The sequence below is a fragment of the Ascidia mentula genome, chromosome 3 (assembly GCF_947561715.1).
Source record: "Ascidia mentula chromosome 3, kaAscMent1.1, whole genome shotgun sequence".
Lineage (NCBI taxonomy): Eukaryota > Metazoa > Chordata > Ascidiacea > Phlebobranchia > Ascidiidae > Ascidia > Ascidia mentula.
Genome location: NC_138568.1, coordinates 11,316,484 through 11,341,918, shown reverse-complemented (window position 1 = coordinate 11,341,918; position 25,435 = coordinate 11,316,484). Strand labels below are relative to the sequence as shown.

The 25,435-nt window shown below is 36.8% G+C and overlaps 3 protein-coding genes and 5 non-coding genes across 10 annotated transcripts; 3 read left to right on the top strand and 5 right to left on the bottom strand.

The window, feature by feature from the left end:
* Window positions 1-1,482: 1,482 nt before the first annotated feature.
* Window positions 1,483-6,907, bottom strand: LOC145895163 (platelet glycoprotein 4-like). The gene is made up of 14 exons (XM_082983934.1): window positions 6,634-6,907; window positions 5,404-5,600; window positions 5,155-5,305; window positions 4,899-5,093; window positions 4,356-4,450; window positions 4,220-4,269; window positions 4,090-4,159; window positions 3,492-3,676; window positions 3,235-3,356; window positions 2,988-3,061; window positions 2,370-2,465; window positions 1,798-1,930; window positions 1,717-1,735; window positions 1,483-1,663 (listed from the first exon to the last, which is right to left on the bottom strand). The coding sequence occupies exons 1-14, from the start codon at window positions 6,763-6,765 to the stop codon at window positions 1,578-1,580; spliced, it is 1,605 nt and encodes a 534-aa protein (XP_082840060.1). The 5' UTR covers window positions 6,766-6,907; the 3' UTR covers window positions 1,483-1,577.
* A 719-nt stretch (window positions 6,908-7,626) lies between these two features.
* Window positions 7,627-7,700, bottom strand: Trnat-ggu (transfer RNA threonine (anticodon GGU)). The gene has a single exon. It is a non-coding gene; the product is annotated as a tRNA-Thr (tRNA).
* Window positions 7,701-7,992: 292 nt separating this feature from the next.
* Trnat-ggu (transfer RNA threonine (anticodon GGU)) lies at window positions 7,993-8,066 on the bottom strand. Its single transcript has one exon. It is a non-coding gene; the product is annotated as a tRNA-Thr (tRNA).
* A 321-nt stretch (window positions 8,067-8,387) lies between these two features.
* On the top strand, window positions 8,388-8,461 carry Trnat-ggu (transfer RNA threonine (anticodon GGU)). The gene has a single exon. It is a non-coding gene; the product is annotated as a tRNA-Thr (tRNA).
* A 292-nt stretch (window positions 8,462-8,753) lies between these two features.
* Trnat-ggu (transfer RNA threonine (anticodon GGU)) lies at window positions 8,754-8,827 on the top strand. The gene has a single exon. It is a non-coding gene; the product is annotated as a tRNA-Thr (tRNA).
* Window positions 8,828-9,119: 292 nt separating this feature from the next.
* On the top strand, window positions 9,120-9,193 carry Trnat-ggu (transfer RNA threonine (anticodon GGU)). Its single transcript has one exon. It is a non-coding gene; the product is annotated as a tRNA-Thr (tRNA).
* Window positions 9,194-11,919: 2,726 nt separating this feature from the next.
* Window positions 11,920-15,581, bottom strand: LOC145895118 (platelet glycoprotein 4-like). The gene is made up of 14 exons (XM_082983876.1): window positions 15,450-15,581; window positions 15,181-15,377; window positions 14,971-15,121; window positions 14,715-14,909; window positions 14,490-14,584; window positions 14,366-14,415; window positions 14,217-14,286; window positions 13,932-14,116; window positions 13,314-13,435; window positions 12,856-12,929; window positions 12,533-12,628; window positions 12,273-12,405; window positions 12,186-12,204; window positions 11,920-12,109 (listed from the first exon to the last, which is right to left on the bottom strand). The coding sequence occupies exons 1-14, from the start codon at window positions 15,579-15,581 to the stop codon at window positions 12,024-12,026; spliced, it is 1,605 nt and encodes a 534-aa protein (XP_082840002.1). The 3' UTR covers window positions 11,920-12,023.
* A 1,102-nt stretch (window positions 15,582-16,683) lies between these two features.
* On the bottom strand, window positions 16,684-24,811 carry LOC145896033 (lysosomal alpha-mannosidase-like). Of its 3 annotated transcripts, XM_082984829.1 has the most exons (24): window positions 24,672-24,811; window positions 24,511-24,613; window positions 24,210-24,383; window positions 23,078-23,271; window positions 22,889-23,021; window positions 22,336-22,481; window positions 22,150-22,266; window positions 21,634-21,828; window positions 21,123-21,186; window positions 20,961-21,053; window positions 20,794-20,909; window positions 20,382-20,510; window positions 19,898-20,008; window positions 19,745-19,831; window positions 19,532-19,673; window positions 19,213-19,289; window positions 19,097-19,153; window positions 18,898-18,995; window positions 18,743-18,814; window positions 18,476-18,644; window positions 18,023-18,244; window positions 17,774-17,923; window positions 17,436-17,550; window positions 16,684-17,006 (listed from the first exon to the last, which is right to left on the bottom strand). In XM_082984829.1, the coding sequence occupies exons 1-24, from the start codon at window positions 24,744-24,746 to the stop codon at window positions 16,882-16,884; spliced, it is 2,964 nt and encodes a 987-aa protein (XP_082840955.1). In that variant the 5' UTR covers window positions 24,747-24,811; the 3' UTR covers window positions 16,684-16,881. The 3 variants fall into 3 exon arrangements, with proteins under 3 accessions (XP_082840955.1, XP_082840954.1, XP_082840956.1); XM_082984828.1 differs by having other exon boundaries at window positions 20,961-21,186; XM_082984830.1 differs by lacking the exons at window positions 24,511-24,613; window positions 24,672-24,811 and having other exon boundaries at window positions 23,568-24,353.
* Window positions 24,812-25,435: the final 624 nt, after the last annotated feature.

Sequence of the window (25,435 nt, the reverse complement as noted above, 5' to 3'; positions counted from 1 at the left end):
CTGCAATGTGGTTTTTATTGCAAATTGAACATGAATTCGTTAGTAGGCATAAATGCTCGGCAACTATCGCTCTGCAGAGCTTTGCTTCGTGTGGACGATGAAATTAAATTTGCTGTTCAGTACAGGCTTTTGCCTGCAGCCATCATGTGTCTGTGGTGCGCTTATGAGGGAACAACGCTTTCGGGAAAGTAAAGACGGGTTAATATGGAGATGCCCGGACCAAGTACGGGTTTGGGTTGAAATCTTCTGACTTGACTAGTTTTTCTTTTTGCCAGAAGAGCTTTACATTACCAAGCACTTATTTATAAGGTTTACACTGGCATCATGCAGGACTGCACATAAGACCTGCTGCGGAATCCAAGTGTCAATGGCGGCCCAGGGCATGTTGTCAGCATCGACGAGTCGTTAGTTGCAAAAAGGAGAAACGCCCAGGTTCGCCCGATTCCGCAGCAGTGAGTGTTTGGAGGCATTGATATGCAAACCAAATACTTTTTCAAAACGTATTGATTGCATTTTGCACAGGACTTTTTTAACAGGGACTGTTTCACAGAGTTTGTTCCTTCGAGGGACCAAGTAACGTTGGAGGCGGTCATACGCCGACATATTTTGCCGGCACAAAAATTTGATCCGACGAGTGGCGAGCCTACGACAATTTAGGAGGTAACTTCATCAGGAGGAAGTATCTAAGTTTAGCACAGTGGACACATTTGAGGCAAATAAACGTGCGGTTAGTGATAAGTATACTGTGCAGGTGTGTTCGCCCTTATCGTTTTTCGTTGTTTCACTTCTTTCTTTTGCAGCGTTTTTGTTTATGTGCCTCAAATGTGTACACTGTGCTAAACTTAGATACTTCCTCCTGATGAAGGCTGTTGCATAATAGCCGAAACGTCGAGAAACGTAAATACAGTAAAGTTTGCCAGAAGAGCAGTATTAAGCAACTCAACAAATAAGTTCGCTAAACTTTATGGCCAAAAGAAACACAGTTCTATGGCATTATTACGTCAGATGGGCCAAATTGGCTTTGTGTTGAAATTTAATTACGTGTGATGTGGTTCAGCCACTATATATGTTATCCTCATTGCGGACACCTTTCCAATTTATAGATCCACTAAATAGGCATTTCTATGCGACAAGCAATTGTATTTGGCACCCTAAGTAAAATTGCCAAAAAAGTAAATTTTACTTCCTGCAAAATTTTGTTTGCGGTAATTATATTTTTTTGTGCTGTAGTTTCTAATATAGTATCAATGTATTCTGGTATCATTTTTTCTCAGGAATCCACCTCAACCATTAAATTTTTTGACAATAAATCAAAATAATACACAAAATGTATTTTTGTGTGTTGTACCTCGCGGAATAAAAAGATTACCATGATAAATACGTACGAAGCAGAGGACATATGCGATTGGTTTCTCTCCACCAAGTCTTTCTTACACTCACGAACGATTATCAAGGAAACATTGTTTGTTACCATTGCGATCAGTATTAATATCCTGCAATTTACTTTTTTAATGTTTAGTGGAAATGCGTTATAATTAAAAAAGAACTATATATAATCTAAAAAGTAATCGAAATAGTCAGTTTATTAACTCCGACTGTGAAGTTGTGGATGTAAACCGTGATGTATGAGTGTTAGCGTATGTACCAACGTTGTCAAGATCATCTGGAAAACATTTGGTTTAGCAACTACTTTCTACTTATCAGGTAGAGGCTTACCTTTTGACTTCAAGGTGTGCTGGAAAACAAACAAAATTACTTAAGGTTACAAATTATTCTGCCCTACTATTATCCACTCACTGGTTTCTTCTCATTGTTCTTGTTGTAATAATACAGTATTCCAAAAAACAATGGAACCAACACCATCACCGATCCAACACAACAAAGCACGATTTGCAAGATTGCCACCACATCTGCTGGCAGGATAAGGTAACTATACATCAAAATTCAAAACATTCCACTATTAGTTTTTATCAAGGTTACTTTCCCTTGTGTGGCAGACCTTTGCTTGTACTTAGTTATTTTACGTTGCTTTTGTGTTTACTCTTCGCAGAAACTGATGATGCCCTTTTCAAGGCGAAATTTATTTTTCTGTTAATAATAAAAACACCTTTAATAGAGCTGTCTGAAAGATTGACTTAAAAGGCCATGCCTCTGCGCAGGCCTTGCTGCAACTATTCTTACTTAGCACTGGTGATGAACACAGTGCTGTTTGAAACTATAGTATATCAACGACTGGTATATCAGCTTTGCCTTTTCGGTTCAAACAAATAACTTGCAGTTAGCAGAATCACAACATGCCCTTCGGCTCCTGATTATCTGCATCGAAAGTAGGAAATTTGCCTTATCTTACACTTTTAACATATACTTACTTGTATAGAAGATCAGCGTCATCTTTACCAATTGTTCCACTTTCGTTTAGCCAAACAACGGGTACAACGACGTCGTCGGTAATGCCATCGAAGAACCTGTAGCACAAACATTTTTTTTGTACCCGCCATTCCAAAGTTTTATGCAAACTCTATGTTTAGTTTTCTCTGGAGCTGTTCGCCCGAGAGGCAGAAGAGCACACTCAACTTTCGTGCGTCACACAAATCTTGTTGCGTCAGTCTTTTAAAAAAACTGAGACCAAATCGTACACTACTGATCAAGACAGATGGCTATTAACTTAACTAAACACTAACAAATTCTCCTGGTAAACGATGGTGTGTGGTACAAAATTTTCCAGTTATATGAGAAAATAAACCTCTGGTGGTGGACATTTAACAGCACGTATACTTAAGATGTCTTCGTATATTCGTATGAAATAAATAGAAAACAAAATCTGAAATTCGTTATAGTTGATCTTAACCAGTGGGTGACTCTTTTCAAGGAAAAATCTCAAACCATTCAATTAAAGTCCTATTTATTTTGCACATTTAGTGAGGATAGTTTAGAAAAAGTTACTTTTTCTGATCCCTTTTTAGCAAAAACCTTAAAAACCCACTTACTTTATTTCGGGATTGGTTTGCATCAAGAAACTAATTTGCAGACGTTTATTGAGCATAATTCCTACTCCGGTGTTCTGTGTTATACAAAATATGTATGTTATATCAATGTCATCGTTATTACGTGAGGGTAAATTTAGGAATTTTTTTTCCAAGTAGTTTAAATAAATATATACCTTAAAAATAAATCATATGCTTTGAATGGATCGTTCTTAAGTTACTCACGAACGTGTTCTTTTCTTCTCCTTACCGGTTCGTAGACGAGAGCGGTCTCGTGTTCCTCTTTGTTGGGTGGGGAAAGTCCCGTCGTTTGGTTGATATAAAAATCCGAACCATAGAGAAAATGTGGGGAGCTTGCCAAAACTGGGGCGCCTGCAAAAAACAACATAAAATATAGATTTTCAACATATTATGGTGATGGGGTAGAAACTATAATTATTACACAAACGAAATATAAATATCCAGATTCAAGCTACTTATGAGAAGGAATGTTTTACAAATTCTTACCTAACATGCACGTTACAAGTGGAACCGCACCGTCTTGCTTACAAAGGCCCTCTTCTGGGTCGGGACAGAAACAATAATTATCCGGATTCGTTTCAGGTGATTGGAAAGCTTCGGGTGGAATGATGAATTTCCAGGCGGGGATGCGTTCAACTGTGATTTCTTTCTCGTACACAGCATAAATAGACCTTTCGAAGCAATGCAAACTAACAGAACCATTTCATTAATTAAAGTGCCAAAAAAATAAATTATTCAACAAAGTTTTACATAAAACTGTAGAAAAACTAACTCTAAAAATCTGAAACTCGTTGGACGCAACAGCGGTCCGATAGGAACAGGGCAACATGCAACACTGGCTGCAATGATAAGATGGTCCTTTATTGACCATTACACGATTTCATACAAATTGCTGGCTCAGCGCCTATCTATGGTCAACTTAACTGCCTTTTGGCGACATTCGTGCAACAACCGATGACCAATTTTTCAGAAACTTTTGAATGCTAAATCTTACGCAAGCATCCATAAACTCTAAAAAATGAGTATTATACGATTTTAGTTCGATAATAACTCTAAAATTATTCTTAACGTGTGTATCGAATACCTGCAAATGTCACTGACAAAAAAATAAATTGGGTCTTCCTTTGTCATGAACGGAGGAGTAGCGGTACCATCTATAAAGACAAAAAAGTTTAATAAATGTAGAAAGTTCGGTATTGTGCTATTTTTTTAACCTGTTCCGTTGATCATGTTGCAAGTGTCCCCATCCCAATACGTCAACTCTCTAAATAAATCTTATCGTGTAAAATCAGTTTTTGTGCTGCTCGTCTGACATTGCATAAATGACATGATCTTGTGAATGTAACTTACGTAATTCCGTTATAAGCAGTGATGATGCCAGTGAGCTCTGCGTGCTTTTTACCTGTGTAAACTTGCAAGTTCGGCCATCCAGCTGAGCTGTTCGACTGCAAACATTAAATTATTTACTGCCAAGGTTTATTGGTCTTAAAATGTCAGCAGTTACATTGAAAGCTGTTTACAAGCACACGCAAACAGTGTTCGTCTTTTACGAGACTGCGGTTAAACTTGTAATGCACTAACCACTTACTGTACCATACAATGAAAGTACAACACATAATTGCGATGTCCCAACTTAACGCGGGGCGAATTATGAGACCATGAAACCCCAATACTCATGCAGTTTTTCGATTCAAATATTTATTGTGCAAATCTACTATAACAGTGATTTGTGCGTGCGGAATGCATAACTTTTTTCTCGCTTTTTATTAAAAATTTACGGCCGTAAACAATTTCGACTTGGTATGAAAAATTTATGCGTATTTGGGTTTAAGCATAGATAAAAATGAGAAAGATACGATTTGTATTTGATGCATGTGAGCCGTAAAATCCTACCGTAGAAAACAAGCCGTATGTAATGTTTTGGCCAACGAGGGGTTCAAATAAGTCCAACAAGGGATCGCTAAATCCAAACAAGAGTTCTTGAACGGTGTGACGGAACAGAATTTCCGAGTTAGTTATTGTGTACAAGGGATCAAGTACTCCACCCGTTGACCCACTTACTAAAAATTCCAGCATTGTGGGCAAACTCTGGATTGGTAACAAATAGCATTTAAATGGAAAACAACACTTGTCATGTTAATTTACTAACCGCTGCAATAAAATTAATAGTACATATTTCATCATCTATAGTTCCGACACTCATGTCAGGGTCAAAAACGAAAGTTCTTTTCTGTCGATAAAACACTTGTTCCGGATCCAAGTTTTCCAAAAAGGAGATGTTGTCTTTGGAAAAGTACTCCCTTAAATGTTTTATATCGTTACCAGCGTTTGTGTCATCAAACAAATTGAGATTTCCTTGAGCTAAATGGTTAAATTAGTGACAGATTAAAATTGTTACCTGTACGTATAAGGTCCAAGTTCCTTCATGTGTGGTTTTACCCATTTTGGCGTTTTTCCACTTGGACGTGGGGGATTAAAAGCATCAATCACTTCCTGGCAGTTGGTAATGTTGTAAAAGTAATAACTCATGTAAGTTGGAGTATTGACTACCGCCCACTGTTCGTACATTGTTGTTCCTGGAGCGATCAACGTTTCCTGTATAAATAGCCATATTTTAATGATATGTTTTTTACTAATTCATTTACAACTCTTAAATTCTGTAATCGCACAAGTCACGTATGTTTAACCAAAAAAAATTGTTTAATCTGAAAATCCTATCCTTCTAATTTTTATCTTGGATTACTCTAGCCCGCAGTGGTTCCCAGCCTGGGGTTCGTGGACCCACAAGTGTCCAAGGGACGGTTTCAGGTGGCCCTGCAGGCTTCTTATCACAATACGCTTTTTTTTCTTGTACAAATGTTAGGTTCTAAACTTTTGTTGTCACATGTTTTTATTTAAAGAATTAACTTGGTTCGACACAAGATTTGAGCGCAAATTTTAGACTTGAATTTAAATTTTTGTGAAAGGTTTGGTTAATATTGCAGCACATACGAACGGTATGCTGTCTAATAAATAATAAGACAAATATATAGAAAAGAACTATTGGGTAAATGGGAGTTAGTGAGCCAGATTATTCTACAAAATATGCCGTCGTATAATTAATATAGTGTAATTGAGTGGACTGTTGTGGCGAGTCAACGTAATGCCAAAGAACTATATTTATTTGTAACAAATCAGAGTACAAACACAACAAAAGTATATCTCCACAGAAAACAAATCATTTAATAAAATCACTACTTTGGAAGATCCACGCTAAATCTAGCAATCAATATAATCAACAAAATTATCAGTTGCAAGTTTTCGTTTGCTAAAAGGACATGCAATCATAAAAATAATTTAAGATGCATTTTTTAGAAAAAAAATCTAAATTCGTTACTAAAACAAACAAAAAAACAGCTTAACATAAACATGTGGTCAAAGAAAAGACTAATTTACAATGTATTGCACTACAATCACAGGCAAGGCATCTTCGGCCAACAACGTTATATTATTCTGGTAGGAAAGTTTATGATATTGAATTCCAAACGGATTTTCGGTCGAATTTTATTTATGTTAGGTGATATAATTTTGTTTCGCCAAACAACTCTGTCTAAGAAATGTAGCAAAAACGGATGTTATTGTAACATACCTGTTTGACAATATCTACAAATAACAAATCAAACACTGCAACAACGATTGCTCCGAGTATTGCAAAAATGAAACCAAAAACCCCCAGAGTTATTAGGCCACATTTTTTGTTGCAACAACCTTTTTTCGACATTTCCAATAAAACTCAATGTGCAGAATTGCACAAGAAAATTCTCGGCAAAGTTATTCAACGCAACTTTACAGCTTGCTAAGTGATGTACAATCTTTGCAGCAATACTTCGCTACAAATCCAGTTTGTCAAACTCCATAAAGTCGGGCTCACGACCCCTTTTTCGAATGCAGCGTATGCACAGCGAACGTTTTCACATAACTGGAATTGCCGTTTGCGCATCGTGTTTTACAGCGACTTCGCGGTTATTGGTTAACCCTTTAAGCCCCACCAAGCCAATGTATTGGCTTTGGCCAGACAGCAGAGCGCCTTTTTTCTTTCGCGCATATCTCACGCTGTAGTGCGCTTAACGACTTGAGGTTTTTACCAACGGAAGGCGCAAGGGCTGTAGTTTCACATAAACATAACAAAGTTGTACCTTTGTATTTGAACTTTTTTCGTAAATTGTCGTTGTTTGAAACCAAATTTTTGGAAAAATAAGCAGAAAATTTTTAGTGATGTCACTGCATACTTTGTCTAATAACTTATTATCTGTACGTTGTAACTAGAAATGATCTTCGTAAGAATTGTGGAGGAAGGTCTGACCTTTCCGATGGTGTGTTTTTTTTCGCTGTATGACGTCACAATGACTATATATTTACATGCAAATCCAGATGTATGAAAAAATTAGCCAAAAAATGTTTCGCAGTAATATTACATGCAATGGCATGATAGGCAGGATCGCCCCACTGCGCAGGTCCTTGCTTGGCGATCACAGCTATCGTATCGCGATCATGAGGTTTTCAGGCTTGGCAGCCCAGGCAATTCAGCCTAGCTGGATCAGCCACTTTTTCCTGACAAGTCGGAGCGAGATTTGGAAAATCAAGCTCCCGGTGAGGTTTGAACTCACGACCCTGGGCTAACCAGGCCCAACGCTCTACCAACTGAGCTACAGGAGCTCAGTGGTTTCACGGGGTATACTGTGGCCAAGGTACACTGGTGCGCAAGCGCACAACTTGCCAGGCAACCTTCACATATACGTAGGGGATCTCTACCACCGTATCCGATAACGCAGTAATATTACATGCAATGGCATGATAGGCAGGATCGCCCCACTGCGCAGGTCCTTGCTTGGCGATCACAGCTATCGTATCGCGATCATGAGGTTTTCAGGCTTGGCAGCCCAGGCAATTCAGCCTAGCTGGATCAGCCACTTTTTCCTGACAAGTCGGAGCGAGATTTGGAAAATCAAGCTCCCGGTGAGGTTTGAACTCACGACCCTGGGCTAACCAGGCCCAACGCTCTACCAACTGAGCTACAGGAGCTCAGTGGTTTCACGGGGTATACTGTGGCCAAGGTACACTGGTGCGCAAGCGCACAACTTGCCAGGCAACCTTCACATATACGTAGGGGATCTCTACCACCGTATCCGATAACGCAGTAATATTACATGCAATGGCATGATAGGCAGGATCGCCCCACTGCGCAGGTGGGGCGATCCTGCCTATCATGCCATTGCATGTAATATTACTGCGTTATCGGATACGGTGGTAGAGATCCCCTACGTATATGTGAAGGTTGCCTGGCAAGTTGTGCGCTTGCGCACCAGTGTACCTTGGCCACAGTATACCCCGTGAAACCACTGAGCTCCTGTAGCTCAGTTGGTAGAGCGTTGGGCCTGGTTAGCCCAGGGTCGTGAGTTCAAACCTCACCGGGAGCTTGATTTTCCAAATCTCGCTCCGACTTGTCAGGAAAAAGTGGCTGATCCAGCTAGGCTGAATTGCCTGGGCTGCCAAGCCTGAAAACCTCATGATCGCGATACGATAGCTGTGATCGCCAAGCAAGGACCTGCGCAGTGGGGCGATCCTGCCTATCATGCCATTGCATGTAATATTACTGCGTTATCGGATACGGTGGTAGAGATCCCCTACGTATATGTGAAGGTTGCCTGGCAAGTTGTGCGCTTGCGCACCAGTGTACCTTGGCCACAGTATACCCCGTGAAACCACTGAGCTCCTGTAGCTCAGTTGGTAGAGCGTTGGGCCTGGTTAGCCCAGGGTCGTGAGTTCAAACCTCACCGGGAGCTTGATTTTCCAAATCTCGCTCCGACTTGTCAGGAAAAAGTGGCTGATCCAGCTAGGCTGAATTGCCTGGGCTGCCAAGCCTGAAAACCTCATGATCGCGATACGATAGCTGTGATCGCCAAGCAAGGACCTGCGCAGTGGGGCGATCCTGCCTATCATGCCATTGCATGTAATATTACTGCGTTATCGGATACGGTGGTAGAGATCCCCTACGTATATGTGAAGGTTGCCTGGCAAGTTGTGCGCTTGCGCACCAGTGTACCTTGGCCACAGTATACCCCGTGAAACCACTGAGCTCCTGTAGCTCAGTTGGTAGAGCGTTGGGCCTGGTTAGCCCAGGGTCGTGAGTTCAAACCTCACCGGGAGCTTGATTTTCCAAATCTCGCTCCGACTTGTCAGGAAAAAGTGGCTGATCCAGCTAGGCTGAATTGCCTGGGCTGCCAAGCCTGAAAACCTCATGGCCCCAAAAAATGTTTGGTATCATTGCATACCTTGCCTAATAACTTTTTATCTGTAAGTTGTACCTGGTAATGATCTGCATAAGAATTGTAGAGGAAGGTCTCACCTTTCTAATGGTGTGTTTTTTTAGCATCCTATGACATCACAATGACTATATATTTACATGCAAATATGGAGATAACAATTTGTTTTGCTTTGTATTTACGTTGAACACAATTGAAACAAAACATTATTGACTAATATGATAATCTCTAAAGCATGGCCAAATACATAAACCAACATTGAGTAATTCTTTCCTCTGCATAACAATAACCAATGGTTTTCGAAGGGTAGGTATATCCAAAACATATCCACAAAAAGTTCAATGATGGTGATTTGGTGATGTTACAGTCACCTCTGTAACATCCCTGATGCATAATTTGGTATCAAAGCATCATCATATATATTATATTCATGCAATTTGTTCAAGAATCAAACAGTTGTGGGCGTGGCTGTGGGCGTCATCCAGTAAATGGGGTAGCTTCAATTTCATACAGTTGATTTTTTCCTTGTCTTTTTTATACATTGTCTCTTTTATTTCATGGAAAAGCTTTATATGCACTGGCAGAAGGCTTGTCTATTCAATTATCAATATATATTGATGTTATGCCTTTTTTTTCATCAACTTGCTGACATACACTACCAGTTGAACACATAAAGAAACAAACAAAAATTTTTTTTTTAGAAGTGCTGTCAAATTCATCTGCTATCAGTTAGCAAACGTCTGAGCTGTGTAACAAAGCTTACAAGCCTTTTTACAAGCAACAACTAACAGTATATATATAACTTATACCAAAATAACTCTCTAAAATTTCAGTTTACTAGACAGTACCGTCCCTCAAAAATTTTAAATGTAGCGATCCGTTTTTTTCGCTTCATTGCGTCTTGGTGTTCACATTGATTCAGGCAACAGTCGAATTATTTTAAAATTCGCACAATTTCGGGAGTTATGGACGTTTTTATAAAGGGTACTACGGCTTGAAAGCTGTTTTAGTAGGGGTGGTTGTATTTTTAGGTATAACTACACGAAAACATGGAGTTATTGAACTGGAAAAGCGATGATTGTGTAGAGTATGAATTTTCCTATCATTTTTGTGTTGAAATTTTTAGTCTAGCGTTTGTAGAAATAAAGTTATAGGTACCTGAACTTAAGCAAAATTTTTTTTCAAAAATTTTTAATTTTTAAAAAGTGATTGCGGGGCTTAAAGGGTTAATGTTCGCCCTGCAATAAAATTAAAGAGAACTTAAACCATGTTTAAATAACGTAAAAACCAGTATATGGTAGATGTAACGTGCTTTTTCTGCGGATCGGTGGCGCTACACGCTACACAGCAGTTTTTTGGCCTTTGGCCCAAACGCGTCCCATCCAATCTTCTAGATAGCCGAGCCCGCGAAACACAACAGACACTTGTATTCGATACAGGAACGACCGGCACAACAACGCGCCAGAAATGGAACGGTTTTTAGTTAAAGAAACACAATTGTGCATTCAATATATAGACAAATTCACACTATGGCAAATTCAATCGCACTTACCGAACTGTTTTGCGACCGATCTTATTCCCTAAATTATCAGTAGTGACAACACATCTTTCAGTTGCATTAGTAATCCAGTAAACTTTTCAATTGTTGCAAAGCAGTCAACAAACTGTTTCGCGTTTTGCAACTAAAACCTTATTCAAATAGAATCAGTATTATTATTTGTACCACAATAACTGGCAACACAACTAGCAATGAAAAACATAACCATGCGGTCTGCACGCGCACGTCTACTGCGCAGCCTTTGTCACATAATAACGATAGTTGTGCCAATCATAGAAAACATAACGTGAAAGAATTAACGAAATTGGGTTTGGGAATCTACAGTAGATTCACTTGTTTCATATCAAACTACAAACCAGTTGGTAACGGACAACTTTACTAGCGTTTTACGCTCATTAAAACAAACTGGTATTTGCTTGTGATTATAGTGCATGTCCATTATCTAAAACTGTCCTGTTCAAAACGTTAACCTCTCACGTATATCATCATACTTTAACTGGTTCTATTATTTCTAAAGAAACAAATGTAGACTTGTGCAGCGCAAGTCTCATTCTGACTTTGCATGGCCACGCTGCTTATTATTTATCTTTCTGTAAGAATTCGTATTGACGAAGTGCATAAAACTTTGTGACTGAGCCATCGACACTTTTCTATATTTCTTTTGTTGGTGGGTTTGCAGTAAATTTAGCAAGATATTTTCAATAAATTAAACTGTGACCAAAAAAAGTAATTGTTCTGCCAAGCTCTCGTTTTCAGTAGTTTATTTTTTCAGTGAATCAAAAACAAATGATTTCAGAAATTAACACTGATTGATTGGAAACATGTTATTTAAAGTAAGGATCTCAAAAAAAGAAATAATTCATGTACACATGGCATAACTTAATGTGCAGCAAGAAGTGTAAAACAACACATCTAATAAGAAAAGCAAAAGCGATGTGTACACAAATATCTAATTCGAAAAAGCACGTTTAAATCGTGTGTGAAACAAGTGTTTAGTGCAATTATCTAAATATTATGCTTTTGATATGTCGTTTAACTTCTTTGCCAAAGTTAAAAACACGATGTCCGTATCTTATTATCGTACATTGGAACTTTCCGTTGTTTCGTCATATTGCACTCGAAAATTCAACTCTGTTACCAAACGAATTAATCCACGATTTAGTCTATCAACTCCGAAGTTGAGGTTGTGGAGGTGAATCTCGTCACGTGGCCGTTACCATGTGTACCATTACTGTCGGTAGCTTCTATAAGATTAAATCTACGTTATACTAATCTTTGTATCTAACTGTAGTACATCCATGTATGTGATTTTCTACTTACGGTTCGACTTGAAGACATTCTGTAAAAACATTAAACATAATGTTAAAAGCTTAAAAGAAAGGAAAATTCGCACAAAATATCACTCACTGATTTCTTCTCATTGTTCTTGTTGTAATAATACAGTATTCCATAAAACAATGGAACCAACACCATCACCGATCCAACACAACAAAGCACGATTTGCAAGATGGCCACCACATCCGCTGGCAGGATAAGGTAACTAAAAACAAAGGCCATTTAATTAATGTTTTGTTTTCTATTTCTAAAGCCAAGAAACAAAAGTCGCAAAATGAATTGGCCGATGTTAAATAACGGTTAGATTGTTTTGATTTTTGCAAAATACATACTTGTAAAATAGATCAGCGTCATCTTCGCCAATTGTTCCACTTTCGTTTAGCCAAACAACGGGTACAACGACGTCGTCAGTAATGCCTTTAAAGAACCTGCAAAGTACATAAGTTTAAATAATAAATAAACATCAACAATATTCCTGCACTTCAATTCAAATGATGTCAATTAAGAAAATATTTTAACGTTTCATGGTCATACTGACGCTTAACTTTAATGTTAAAACAAACAATTTGATGTCCTCAGTATTTTGTTTCGTAAAATAACTCAAAGTCGTAAAATGTGCATCTTTCAAATATTAAAAAAAAACAGTTTGTCATACGCGATGTCTGGTTGATTTTGCATCAAAAAGTTGATTTGTAGTCGTTTGTTGAGCATAACTCCAGTTCCAGTATTCTGGAAATTCCCCCACAAAAAATTCAAATTCAACACTGTGCTTTTTAAACGGTGTTAGCTGACAGTAAACAACTTTTACTTGTATCTCTATTAAAATACGCTTAATCAGCTGCAGCGAAAGACATAATATTTCTTCAACATGATCACCAAGAGTTCAATGTCACAAAACACAACATTAACTGCACTGTATCATAAACTATGCGCCTTTAGACACGTCTGTTAAGAGACCTCAGATGTTTTGGGTAGTTTCATCAAAATTGCTGAATAATAAATATCTGAAAATTAGGTGACTGTAAAACACAAAGTGTCATAAAACATTTTATTCAATTAAAAAGAGTTACGAGCATAAAGTTTTGGAAACCCTGATTTAAGCGATTTCCTTACCGGCTCGTAGACGAGAGCGGTCTCGTGTTCCTCTTTGTTGGGTGGGGACAGTCCCGTCGTTTGGTTGATATAAAAATCCGAACCATAAAGAAAATGTGGGGAGCTTACCAAAACTGGAGCGCCTGCAAAAAATTTGTAAGGAGAAATTAAATTTTAAAAAGGGATCAAAGAATAAGTACGCATAGCATTAGTGTGAGCCTGCCTTCACGAAACTAAAATTCGCATTAGCCCATATGCATAGCTTTGGTTTAACCATACATACCTTTATGGGGCAAATTGTATTTTTCTACTAAAACCTTTAGCGTTTATTTATTCCCGGGCTTAGCAACCATTTGAGCGCCACATGCCATGACAAAGGAGCCAACCTATTTGCACACACCAATATATGTTGATTTTTTTTAGTCACCACTACGTTGCAATCGCCACACTGTACAAATGATTAATATGGCAAATTCATACAATTCCAAACATTTAGGCATTTTTTAATCTTTTTTCTTGGAGCAACGCAATCATGGACGCATAGCAGAGTGTTCAACTTATGAATCACTCGGCGTTCCATGAATAATCATCTCCAACTTAAAGATTTAAAATTAACGCTCATAAACAAACGCTCATTACCAAACATGCATGTAGAAATTGAAATTGCTCCGTCCTCGTGACAAAGTTTATCCGAGGTATCCGGACAGAAACAATAATTGTCCGGATTCGAGTCGGGTGATTGGAAAGCTTCGGGTGGAATGACGAATTTCCAGGCGGGGATGCGTTTCACTGTGATGTCTTTCTCGTAAACAGCATAAATTGATCTATACGAGCAAATTGGCAATTACTGCGCGCTAACCAATTGAAGAAAAAACGGTCGAAAAGCATTTAAAATGACAATCGGGGTAGTCCCCCATTGTTTACCTGCAAATATCGTCGACGAAAAAATAAATTGGGTCTTCCCGTTCCATGAAAGGTGGAGTAGTTGTGCCGTCTGTCGGCAAAAAATGTTTGTATGACATAAAACTGTAATTGCCCGTTGAAGTTACACAACTTTACACACAACTACCAACCTGTTCCGTTGATCATATTACATGTGTCGCCCTCCCAATAACTCAATTTCCTAAAACGTAACGTGGGAACATATTGAACAACACTTTATCTTGAGCGAAAGAAAATAAACATATTTTAACTTACGTCATTCCCTCATATGTGGTGATCAGGTTGGTAAGTTCCGCATGTTTTTTTCCTGTATAAACTTGATAGTCGAACCAGCCCGCCGAATCGTTGGACTGTATAGCAAATTAACGAGTTACAAGCAGTGGTGTTATTCTGGCGTTCGCAAAAGATGGTTGTTCCCACGTACATGCAAATTCGTTATAACTTATTTGCAGCAATATATGTTTACAGCTGGTGGCTTACCGTAGAAAATAACCCAAAAGTTATATTTTGGCCAACGAGGGGTTCAAATAAGTCCAACAAGGGATCGCTAAATCCAAACAAGAGTTCTTGAACGGTGTGACGGAACAGAATTTCCGAATTCGTCGTTGTGTACAAAAGATCAAGCACTCCACCCGTTGACCCATTGACGAAAAATTCTAGCATCGCCGGCAAACTCTGGATTAGTGACAAATAGCATTTAAATGGAAAACAACACTTATCATGTTAATTTACTAACCGCTGCAATAAAATTAAGAGTACATATATCATCATCTAAAGTTCCGACACTCATGTCAGGGTCAAAAATAAGCATCGCTTTCTGTCGATAAAATACTTGTTCCGGGTCCAAGTTTTCCAAAAAAGTGATGTTATCTTTTGATAAATATTCTCTGTGAAAAAAGATTTCACAAAATTGTTTTCTGAACTTTATCTGCAAGAAAATTGTTACCTGTATGTATAAGGTCCAAGTTCCTCCATGTGTGGTTTTATCCATTTCGGCGTTTTTACACTTGGACGTGGGGGATTAAAGGCATCAATAACTTCCTGGCAGTTGGTAATATTGTAAAAGTAATAACTCATATAAGTTGGAGTTGTCACCACTTCCCACTGTTCGTACATTGTTGTTCCTGGAGCGATCAACGTTTCCTGCATTAAAAAAAAACTTTTGTTTTTGGAACAGCCACGCTCAGATATTGCATACCACGACGAATAACAAACCTGTTTGACGATTTCCACAAATATCAAATCATACACAGCAATTAAGATTGCACCCAGTATGACAAAAATAAGACCAACAACACCAAGGGCTATCAGGCCACATTTTTTATTGCAGCATCCTTTCTTCGACATGTTATATTAGCTTACACGCATATAAAACCTTGGAAATACAAGTTCACTCAAATTTAATATCCCTTGCCACTGCGATATCATCCCTTCATGTACATGCCTTGACTTGTGATGCATAAAGTGCCCCACAGTAACCTAACCGATGATAACCCCCAGCCACTGCTGGTTAATGTTCGCCTCGCTATGAAACAAGCAAACAAACCATATACTCAGTCACACCGTGTCTGGCTCGGTTCGACTGCTCCAGATAAAAGCAGAAATCAACCCTTGCTTTGTTTATCATACGTTAACTACGGAGGTACAGAAAAATCATACTAATATTTAAAACTAAATTTATGCAACATACCGCTGTTAACTTTTCGTGTTTGGATGCAAAAGGAAAATGTCAATGATTTCTGCCTCTATCTTTTTATCGAAATTTGTGTTCAGGCTGTAATTTTTTATATTTCTTTGTAAAAATTTACATTAGGATTTCATGAAAATCAAAATAACTTATGTGACCTTTCTGAATATATGAGTAATGACACTACACATTCAAGTATCTGGTCAACCGCACACCTCGTTGCACCACAACCAACAAAATGAGGTTGTGAGGTAAGTCACGTGATAGCTCAATATTGAGATATGTGTAACTGACACAGCATATTGTAAAATGCCTTGATCACTAAATGAGATTTCAAACTCGGTCAACATTCTAATGCACAACGAACAGCAGGCAACGTTAAAATACACGGAGAGAAACCGCGAAACAAACTCTGCTTAGCGCGAGAAGTCAAACAAAGTCAATTGTTGCTTTTTGAAGGATGGCGCATCAGATTGTTTGCTAATTAAGATAAAATGCTTTGTTCTGTAGATTTTAGAGCAAACTAGTCCTTTTCTATATTTTTTTAAAAACATGTGTTTTCCAGTGCTCAGCCAGAACCCATTCTGTAGGGATCGAAGTCGAGATGTTCTTGTTAATATACTTTCAAAAATCTATACTGCCAAACAACGTCTGGCTCAATAACCAACCTGATCATCCTGAACAACTTATTCTATAAAGCATAAAATGGTGGTAGTGCAAATGTGCAAAGCAAACAGTTTCCAAACTAAACAAATGTTTTGTGCATTCGGGATTTATTTCACACAAAATTAAATGATCTGGAAAACTTAGAACTTATACATTTACGTGTATTACGTAGGTACAATAGATTGCGAAAAATGAAATAGAGTTGAGTAAATAGGAAAAAAAATCAAGAAAATGAAAATGCATAAATGAACACTGAACACACGTGATTAGCTTGACAGAGTTTAATATCATGCTTTAACTCATTAGAAATGTTCGTATTTGCATAGGCTGCAACGTAACATCGAACTCGTCATTAATCAAGTCTCCGAAACCATTTGTAAAATCATGCGGCTTCTCAAATTGTGTCACTCGTTCTGTATCTGTTAAAACAACAATCATTCTTGAATCAATAAAATGCATTAAGTACAAAAGTTCGACCATTTTTAAACCCGCGAAACAATTTTATTATTATTATTATTATCATATTCCAACTTAATACGGGAACGCCAATAATAACGTATTTGTTTCGAAACACAAAATTAAATTTGTAAATAAATTTCAACAATTTCCGCATGAGAAAATTTTGGTTTTCCCTCTCCAAAAAAAAAATAAACTTTTGCATGCGAAAAATGCTGAACAAACATACAGCGAGCTTATTGCCGACCACTCAAACAATATAGGTGCGGCAATTGGAAACTGGGCTAACGCGTTCCAGTAAACGTTAATGATTAGTGGGTAGCTATGAGTCGACGTTTTTATGACAGATCGTTGTTGCAATGATTCATAGGTTGTAAATATTACAATCCTACCTCGCTTCTCACGCATATGTGTTTTCCACTGCAATCTGCTCACTTCGCTTTTCAACGCATTTGCTCCGAGAACAAGTTCTTCCACGGATACAGGGTCAAAACCTTTAAACAAGCCCTTAAAAAAAAAACGATTACTTTCATTTCACGAATAAAAAAATTAGTAAAACGCACATAAATATGCAAATACTTAACTATATACGAAACAACGAACAACACAAATAAAATACCTAGCGATGCATTTTAAGGTGCAGGTCATTATCGCATTCATAGTCACACCACTGGCGTGATTTTGTCTTGAATGGCGAGAAGTATTTCAACTACAATGAGATAATCTTTACCTTCAGAGATACAGTGACAGGTTTAGATAGCTCAGGGTCTTCGTCCACTGCAAACTGGTGCTCCAAGCGAATCAAAATTTGACCATTCGATTTCTTTTCTAGGGTAAGCAAGTGGACGTTTGGGGGGAGGGGTGCTGATAACAAACTTCCCTGTAACAGGTTTTGAAAATTAGAGTAAATTAAGCTCACATAAAAGGAGATATAAAAGTAAGAATATGAAGTTTACTATTTGTTTGGTTTACGTCGTACCGAAGGAATGCCAGACGTTACTGTGGTAACGTTTCGAAACATTACAAAGGCGTCCATAAACATTTCTTCTGCCAGGTGGCGGTGTTGAGCAGCCGACGACTGAATATTTTCCAGCAAAATTCGTTGTTTGCCGCGAACTATGAGGCCATTTCCAAATTGTCCTGTTTCGTTTAGAGGTTCCGCGACACCACGATGATCGTCAAAAAGAATTCGTCTGTGCAACTAAATACAGCGGGACTTGAATGCGACCTACTGAATGCGACCTACTCACGTTACCATGTTTAGCACTTTTTTCCAGATGTCCGTTCATTTTTATTTACTGACACGTTTTTTGGGGGTAAATACCAGTCGAAAAAAATCCTATCACATTTTACATTAAATTTGCTTTAGCAACAAATTTCTCCTAACAGTTCTTATCGAGTTTAAAATTTAGGAAATATACAACATTTTTACCATCAGTTCAAGCGAGCCGTCTGCCAAACTAGCGCCACCTTGTGATCTGTCAGTAAGAACTGTCAATTGATATTTTGAATCCTTGATAAAAATCCGGGAATTAACCGGGTAATAATTTCCCGCAACTGGCTCTGATTGGTTCAACGTCCATGTTGGTCTATAATTACGTCTAAAAAAAGCAATTTTAGTCCAGCATATTTTCCATAGCACTAAGATAAAGTGTGTAGAAGCTAAGCATCCAAAACCTTATAGAAACCATGCTCATACTTGCGTTCCAAAATTTCTCTGCCATTTGCATCAGTGTAATATATTCCCTCTGTGGCAAGGGATGTATCAAATCTAAAAACAAATTTGCTTGCAATTTACCAAGCTGCTGTATTTATTACATTCAGCATGCAAATAAATTTCTTGACAACCCTTACCTGGATATAACTTCTTTTCCAAATCCATCTTTAAAAGGAATGGGTCCAATCGTCCATTCTATCTCAACATATTTCTTTTTTGCGTATAATCTGACAACCTATCAAAACACAACCATTGAGTGAAATTTTACATGTAATAATGCTTGGCAAATGATACCAGCAAAAAACACAAACTTTGTCAATAATCATAGAAACTTACCTGCCACGCCCAATCACTGAACTTCTGGTAAACCTCTTGCACAAGCGGGTTTGATCCCTATACATATGCATCAGTAAAATAAGATCATCTATTCACTTTACCAACAATGCACTTACCTCCAAAACATGTGTCTCTATTGTACTGTTAGAACATGGAAATAAATGAGATGAATTCGGCCTAAAGATGTAGGCACCTAAAACAAAAATGCCACATTTAACAGTATAACTGGTTCCTTAGTTTTAGCAGAATTTCGCTCCTGATTAGGCATTGTGCCAGCGACGTCAATATGTTAAAACATGAATTAAATTGCCTGAAACAACATGTTTTAAAGTAGGGTAAGCTAGTTTATTCAATAAAAATATCAAACAGTATATTTGATTTAACAGTATATGTCGCTTATTTGATCAATAGATGTATGTTGAATCAACATCTTACCTGAATTTTGATTACTAACATTATTTCCAGTGCTGCTGTTATACCAATACAAATTTTGTGACACTGGAATCTCAATAGAACTATCTGTGTTAATGATCGTTTTCAAAAGGCCTGTAGTGCCATCAAACTGTACTTTGTAAAACTAAACAGGACAACAATAATTTAAATCTCAATCATTTAAAACAACTTTACAGACCATTATTACTGGCATACCTCATTTGCAATAGTAATATCATCTTTTTTTATGCCTCGTACTTTCGATTTTGGAAGGAACTTTTTACTAAATGACTGTTTTGAAATCTAGTGTGCAGACAGAAAACATATTAAGTTACTTATTTCTAAAAAAACATCACTTTTTGTAGAAACCTTATACTCCTCATAACCCAAAGCTGGAAGATCAGCCAAAAACACAAGTTCAGAATCTGCATTTCCACGAATTTGTCGAACTGATTTGGTTGCATCGCTTGCTGGCACAATCTGCACACAACATACAATACAAGACAGTTATTAATATTTTTAAATGTTTTATGTGATTGTTAGAATGTTGTATGCTACACACAAGGCAGCGGTTCCCAACTTTCATGAACCTTGCGATACACTTGTCCCTAACAAGATATTACTATGATACACCAGACATATTTGTAGTGTTGACCACATTGTTTGAATGGTTTATCAGTAAGGTCACACAGTCGGTTAATTGAAGGGTCCAAAACCTCCAATACAAGCTTGTGATGCCTCAACAGTATTAAAATACTAGTGCGTATTATATGAAAAACAATTGTTGTTGCAAGAACAAAAATTGGTAAAAAACATGAATAGGAATTTAATATTTTTTGCCACAATCATTTACCTGTGTTTCAACAGTAGAACCTCCATCCATTGCAAGCACAGTAAACATGCTACTACCAGATGCATCAACAGGAAGCCTCAAGTATTTCTCAACAGCCCGGGCAAGAGGATTGTACACAATAACCACAAACTAAATAATATGCAATTTAGAGATCTTTCTTTTGATAAACTCTTTCTTTTAACATCTTAAACATTTTGGAAGTAATCATTGTTTTATCTTATCAAACAACAACTATGGATATCAATAATGTTGTACACAAATTAACAGGCCTACTTTGCATTAAATAAATATGTCTAAAATTGTTTGTTAATATATTTCACATACAAACATCTATGTGTTACAAGTTAAGCAATACGTTACCACCAAGTTGCAAGTAAAAATCTATCTAGAAATTGCTCAAAGAAAATCACACCTCATTCATATACTGCGTGTAGTTGCAAAAAGTGATGTTTATGTAATCACAAGTGTAAATATTGCCAGATTTGCCAGTAATAACCTCGCTTGCAACATTTTTACAATCATGGCGACCTAAACATACAGCAAGTTATCAAACCTATTGAATACATAACAGTCCCGAACCTCTGTAAAGCCTTTGAGCATAATCATTAGCAACATGTTGCTTGCTTGTCCCAGATACAGCATCATGATGTTGTGCAACTCCCATTGCTTCCTCTGTCAGAAAACTTAATTTGTTGTACGTATCAAAATAAATCAACTCATACAAATTTAAATTAGACTTACTTAATTTCCATGATGAAGACTGGATGTTGTTGGATCCACCAAGGACTTCGAACTGTTTGCATACCTACATCAATGAAGATCACCATTAGAAAGGAAACATGAAAGAGTTTATTGTCAGTGTGTATATCTGGACCTACTTTAAACCTGTATTATAATGCTCATACAAGAAGACAATATCACAGTTATAATATAAAAACAATGTATACCCAAGTTACTTTATGTGTGGGAATAGAGATGACGATGAATTTAAAGCTTTATGCCAGAAAAAGTCATCCCCAACCAAGATCACTTGTTTTTCACAAAACACGCAAAAAAGTTTGTAATGCCCTTCTTAGCTGTTTAGAAGGTTATTAAAAAATATAATGTTATTCACAAGAGGTGCCACAAAATTCAATATTTTCAATAAAAAAAATTTGCACACATAATAAAAACACTAAAAGTGAGCCACAAAATTTTTTTGGAAACAAAAAAAATTGCTAAATTTTATCACTAAATATAAAGTAGTTTGCACCTGAAGGAGGTTATTGCTGTCTCGAACATAACCTTTTAGGGCTGGTCGGCTGGTAAAATATCCGGTCCAAAAAGAATGTGGTGAATCAGCATAAGGAAAGAAGTCATCATTTTTCACAGACCATTCCTCATTTGCCTGGTTTAGTGCATACAAGTAGCAAGATGGTGTTGAGTAGAATACTGTGATATTTTTATTCTGTCAAACAACAGTAATTGAAGTTTATTTGTGCATTCTCTAAAGTAAAAGCATTGGAATTCTGAATGAGTTTGGAAAAAATGGTTTAGACATGGAAAAAGAAAGTAGAGTAAAATTTACAAATTGATGCTACTTATTTGTGTATCAACACCTATATTTTGTCCATAAAAAACTAATATTTAAAATGTTTATATAGCTGTTACTTTGTTTCAAACCTTTTAATTAGAACTTATTACAAAAAAAATAAATCCATTGTCAATAACAAAACAAAAAATAAAATACAGGTTGATGCTTAAGATTTATCATCTACGTTTAACTCACCGCCATGTTTACGTATTTTATCAACTTGTCAAGGTTTTTATACCAGGTTCGAGCATTGCTGTATTGGAAGTCTGAACCCATGGTCATCATTATGTGGTTGGTCTTAAAATGCTTTGCCTGATAATAGTACACAGCATTAAACACTGTTTGTCTGGTTTGTGTTGATCACATGATGTCAATGTTTACTTGGTGCCTTGCTGCATCTGCAAATGCATGCACTTTTTCCTCCACATTATATTCCTCTAGATTTGGATCATCCATTATAGGAGAGTCGCCACATAGCTCATCAAAACAAAATCCAGCCGGTGGTCCATATCCATTTTCATTAACACCTTAACAAAAAGTTCCGATATAAAACAGAACCTTATACAAGAAATATAACAACAACATGAACATGCGGAATACCTGTAGCTTTTTGATTGGTTGATCTAATGCTTGGCATGGCAGTTTTACAGAACATAATTTAAATTTTTTTTAATTATTTTAGTGATTACCTTTTTTCTTACATGGCATCAACTATTTGGTTTGGGGGCTTACAATTTGTTTCATGGTATATATATAAAATGTAGTAACATATTAGCTTGGGAAGTCTACTTGCTTCTAAATGCTCTCATTTTAGACTTAGTATATATACTTTTCCCGCACAAGGTCACTATCAACAATACAGTAATCTGTTACTCGCCGAATAATAAACAAAACAACCAGTGAATAAATCTACTCGCCGAATAACAAACATTACCAGTGAATAAATCTGCTTGAGGTGATGACAAACTTTCACTTCCATGCCAAACTTCTTCCATTCGAAGTTGCTTTTCACGCAAGTTTTTATCTTGAAAATCAAGGCGCCCAAAGAACAATCCATCAAAACCCATCTAAAAATTTGAATCGATGAATGTGTTGCATTTTTTGATGGGATGAGTGTTCTCACTTGAGCAAAAAGTGAAGCTTGTTCACGTGAGTGACCAAATGGGTCAATCTGCCATGCCACCCGTGGTCGTCCACAAGCTCCAAATGTTTCATTTAAAAATGTCATTCCCAAGGTCATTTGATCAATGATCGCATTATAATGAGTGGATGCTTCATCATTCATGCACCAACCACCAAGAATAAACTCCAACCTTCCTATTATTATACATTGCATAGTTCTCATTAGTTGAGAAAAAATTTGGCCGTCAAGATAAGCATTTAATATAAATAAATAAGTTCAAGTTTGTGTATTTTTCTAGATGCAAATATAAACATATAAGAACATTATTATACTAGCAAAATTGAAAGTATCAAGTTTGGTACCTGCATACACATATGCCACAGCCACACATCACACACAAACTGTCATCATACCAGTCACCATAGTTATGTTTTATTATGCAAAAACACTTGTTTGTGTAGATAAACATTTGTAACTTAAAATAGCTTACCCCCATTTACCATTTTCACCACTTGCTGTTTTAAAGAATCACTTTGTTCATCCCACCAGCGTTTAAAATAGGCAATTTCGACATAAATGAAATGATGTGAATCCTCCGGTAATAAGTTTGTGATGGATGTATCAAGAATGTACTGGACACTTGCTTTTTGAACACTGCTATATGCTTTGATTGCCAATTACATTATCATAAGCATGCAACACAAACATACACATTTGGGTTGTTGTTTTTTTTGTTTTGAAAGAGTCACACATAAATCAAACATACACACCCAAAACACAACAGTTTTAATATCAATTATTGTCACACACAATTATGAAAAAAAAGATAAACAGCTTAGTTTTTCAAACATAATGTAATATGAAAAATAAGTAATTTCTTACTGGCAATAAATACAAAAATCAAATTTGTTTATTTTTTATACGGAAATTTGACTACGATGAATGTACAAAAAACTACTTTAATATAAAATACACCAGGTAATTTCATTTGTACTTAATGCACATTTATATGTTCGTAATCAAAACTTATTTATACATTATACGCCAGCAAGAAATCAAACTTAATAACTATTAAAGCATCTATTTCACATACGACATGAGAAGTAGATGCCCAGGAATTAGTTAGTTTGACCTTCTTCAACAAGTGCTTTAACTTTGGTTTTCATGTGCTCAGTTTGCTGATTCCACCATCGATAAAAGAATGCAATTTCAACGTATATAAAGCGTTTTGTTGGATCAGACTCTAGGTATGGCACAACTGTGTCCAAAATGTACTGAACGCCAGCAATTGCAATAGAATTGTTTGCTAAAATTAAACACATGAATTAACAGACACAAAAATTACCATTTGCTCATGGGCTTAGAAGTAATTTTAACAAAATTGCTTCAAAAAATTATACAACAAAAAATCATAAACTAGTTTAAACAAAAACCTCCATAGTAGTACTGATCAACAGTTTTAAGCCAGCCGACATCATCATGAGTATGAGGGACAAGATGGACATTCAAATGTTCACTGTTCCCCATGTTACAACTCTGCAAAAATTACATTATACTTCAGAACGAAGTAATTATGATTGGATTCTGATGCTACCTCATATCCGCAAGATGCTCCCATACAAGTTGCAGGAAAAAGCAGAAGCAACATATACATCCACAGCTTCGTCATTTTTTTTACCAAAATCACATTACACAACTTAAAACACACAAAAGGTAAACAAGTTACCAGTATTCTCTTTCGTCACTTTTTGTATACATTACTAAAATTTATTGACTAATATCTTTCTAGAGCGGGAAAGCCCCAAATACGTATATACATCACAAAATGATTTGGAAACAGATGAGCGAAACGGATCGTAGTGCGCCGGATTTTGCAGAAGCATCTTTACAAGTTTGTTTTTTAATGTTACAGCATAGAATACTATTTTAGTATTCTATGGTTACAGTATGCCCGTTTAAAAAAATTCTTTGTGCCTTAGCACTGTAAATAACCCTAATTGTATCAGAGATATTTAACAGTGTCTCAATGACGCTAGCGCGTGGTGAGTCAGTTGAGTTGTAATGATTTTTTCTACCTCGTCTTGCAAAGTAATCAGACCTTTGATAGTTCTCTGGATAACGATTGTATTGAAAACTGTTATCGGCTTCATTAAAACGGTACATTACAAATTTCAATAGAATGTTGATAGAATCCAAGCGAATAGAATAGAAACGAGTAGAATCAAGTAAAAAAGACTAAACAGGTAGACACTGGGCTTTTTAAAACTCTCCATACTGACCGCTAATTGGTCAATAATGTCACGTGATATCAATAATGTCACGAGTGCAAAGCTGCACGCAAAACATTACGCAATACAA

Bases quoted from the DNA above. Each gene is read 5' to 3' on its own strand.
- LOC145896033 (XM_082984828.1), bottom strand. From the start codon at position 24,746: ATGACGAAGCTGTGGATGTATATGTTGCTTCTGCTTTTTCCTGCAACT. The intron at 24,614-24,671 runs GTAGCATCAGAA...TAATTTTTGCAG, and splicing joins GAGCATCTTGCGGATATGAG to AGTTGTAACATGGGGAACAG. The intron at 18,815-18,897 runs GTAAGGGTTGTC...ATTTGTTTTTAG, and splicing joins GGAAAAGAAGTTATATCCAG to ATTTGATACATCCCTTGCCA.
- LOC145895163 (XM_082983934.1), bottom strand. From the start codon at position 6,765: ATGTCGAAAAAAGGTTGTTGCAACAAAAAATGTGGCCTAATAACTCTG. The intron at 5,306-5,403 runs GTAACAATTTTA...AAAACATTTAAG, and splicing joins CTTGGACCTTATACGTACAG to GGAGTACTTTTCCAAAGACA. The intron at 1,931-2,369 runs GTAAGTATATGT...TTTGATGTATAG, and splicing joins GACGCTGATCTTCTATACAA to TTACCTTATCCTGCCAGCAG.
- LOC145895118 (XM_082983876.1), bottom strand. From the start codon at position 15,581: ATGTCGAAGAAAGGATGCTGCAATAAAAAATGTGGCCTGATAGCCCTT. The intron at 14,585-14,714 runs GTAAGCCACCAG...TTTGCTATACAG, and splicing joins CTTTTGGGTTATTTTCTACG to TCCAACGATTCGGCGGGCTG. The intron at 13,436-13,931 runs GTAATGAGCGTT...AATTTTTTGCAG, and splicing joins AATTTCTACATGCATGTTTG to GCGCTCCAGTTTTGGTAAGC.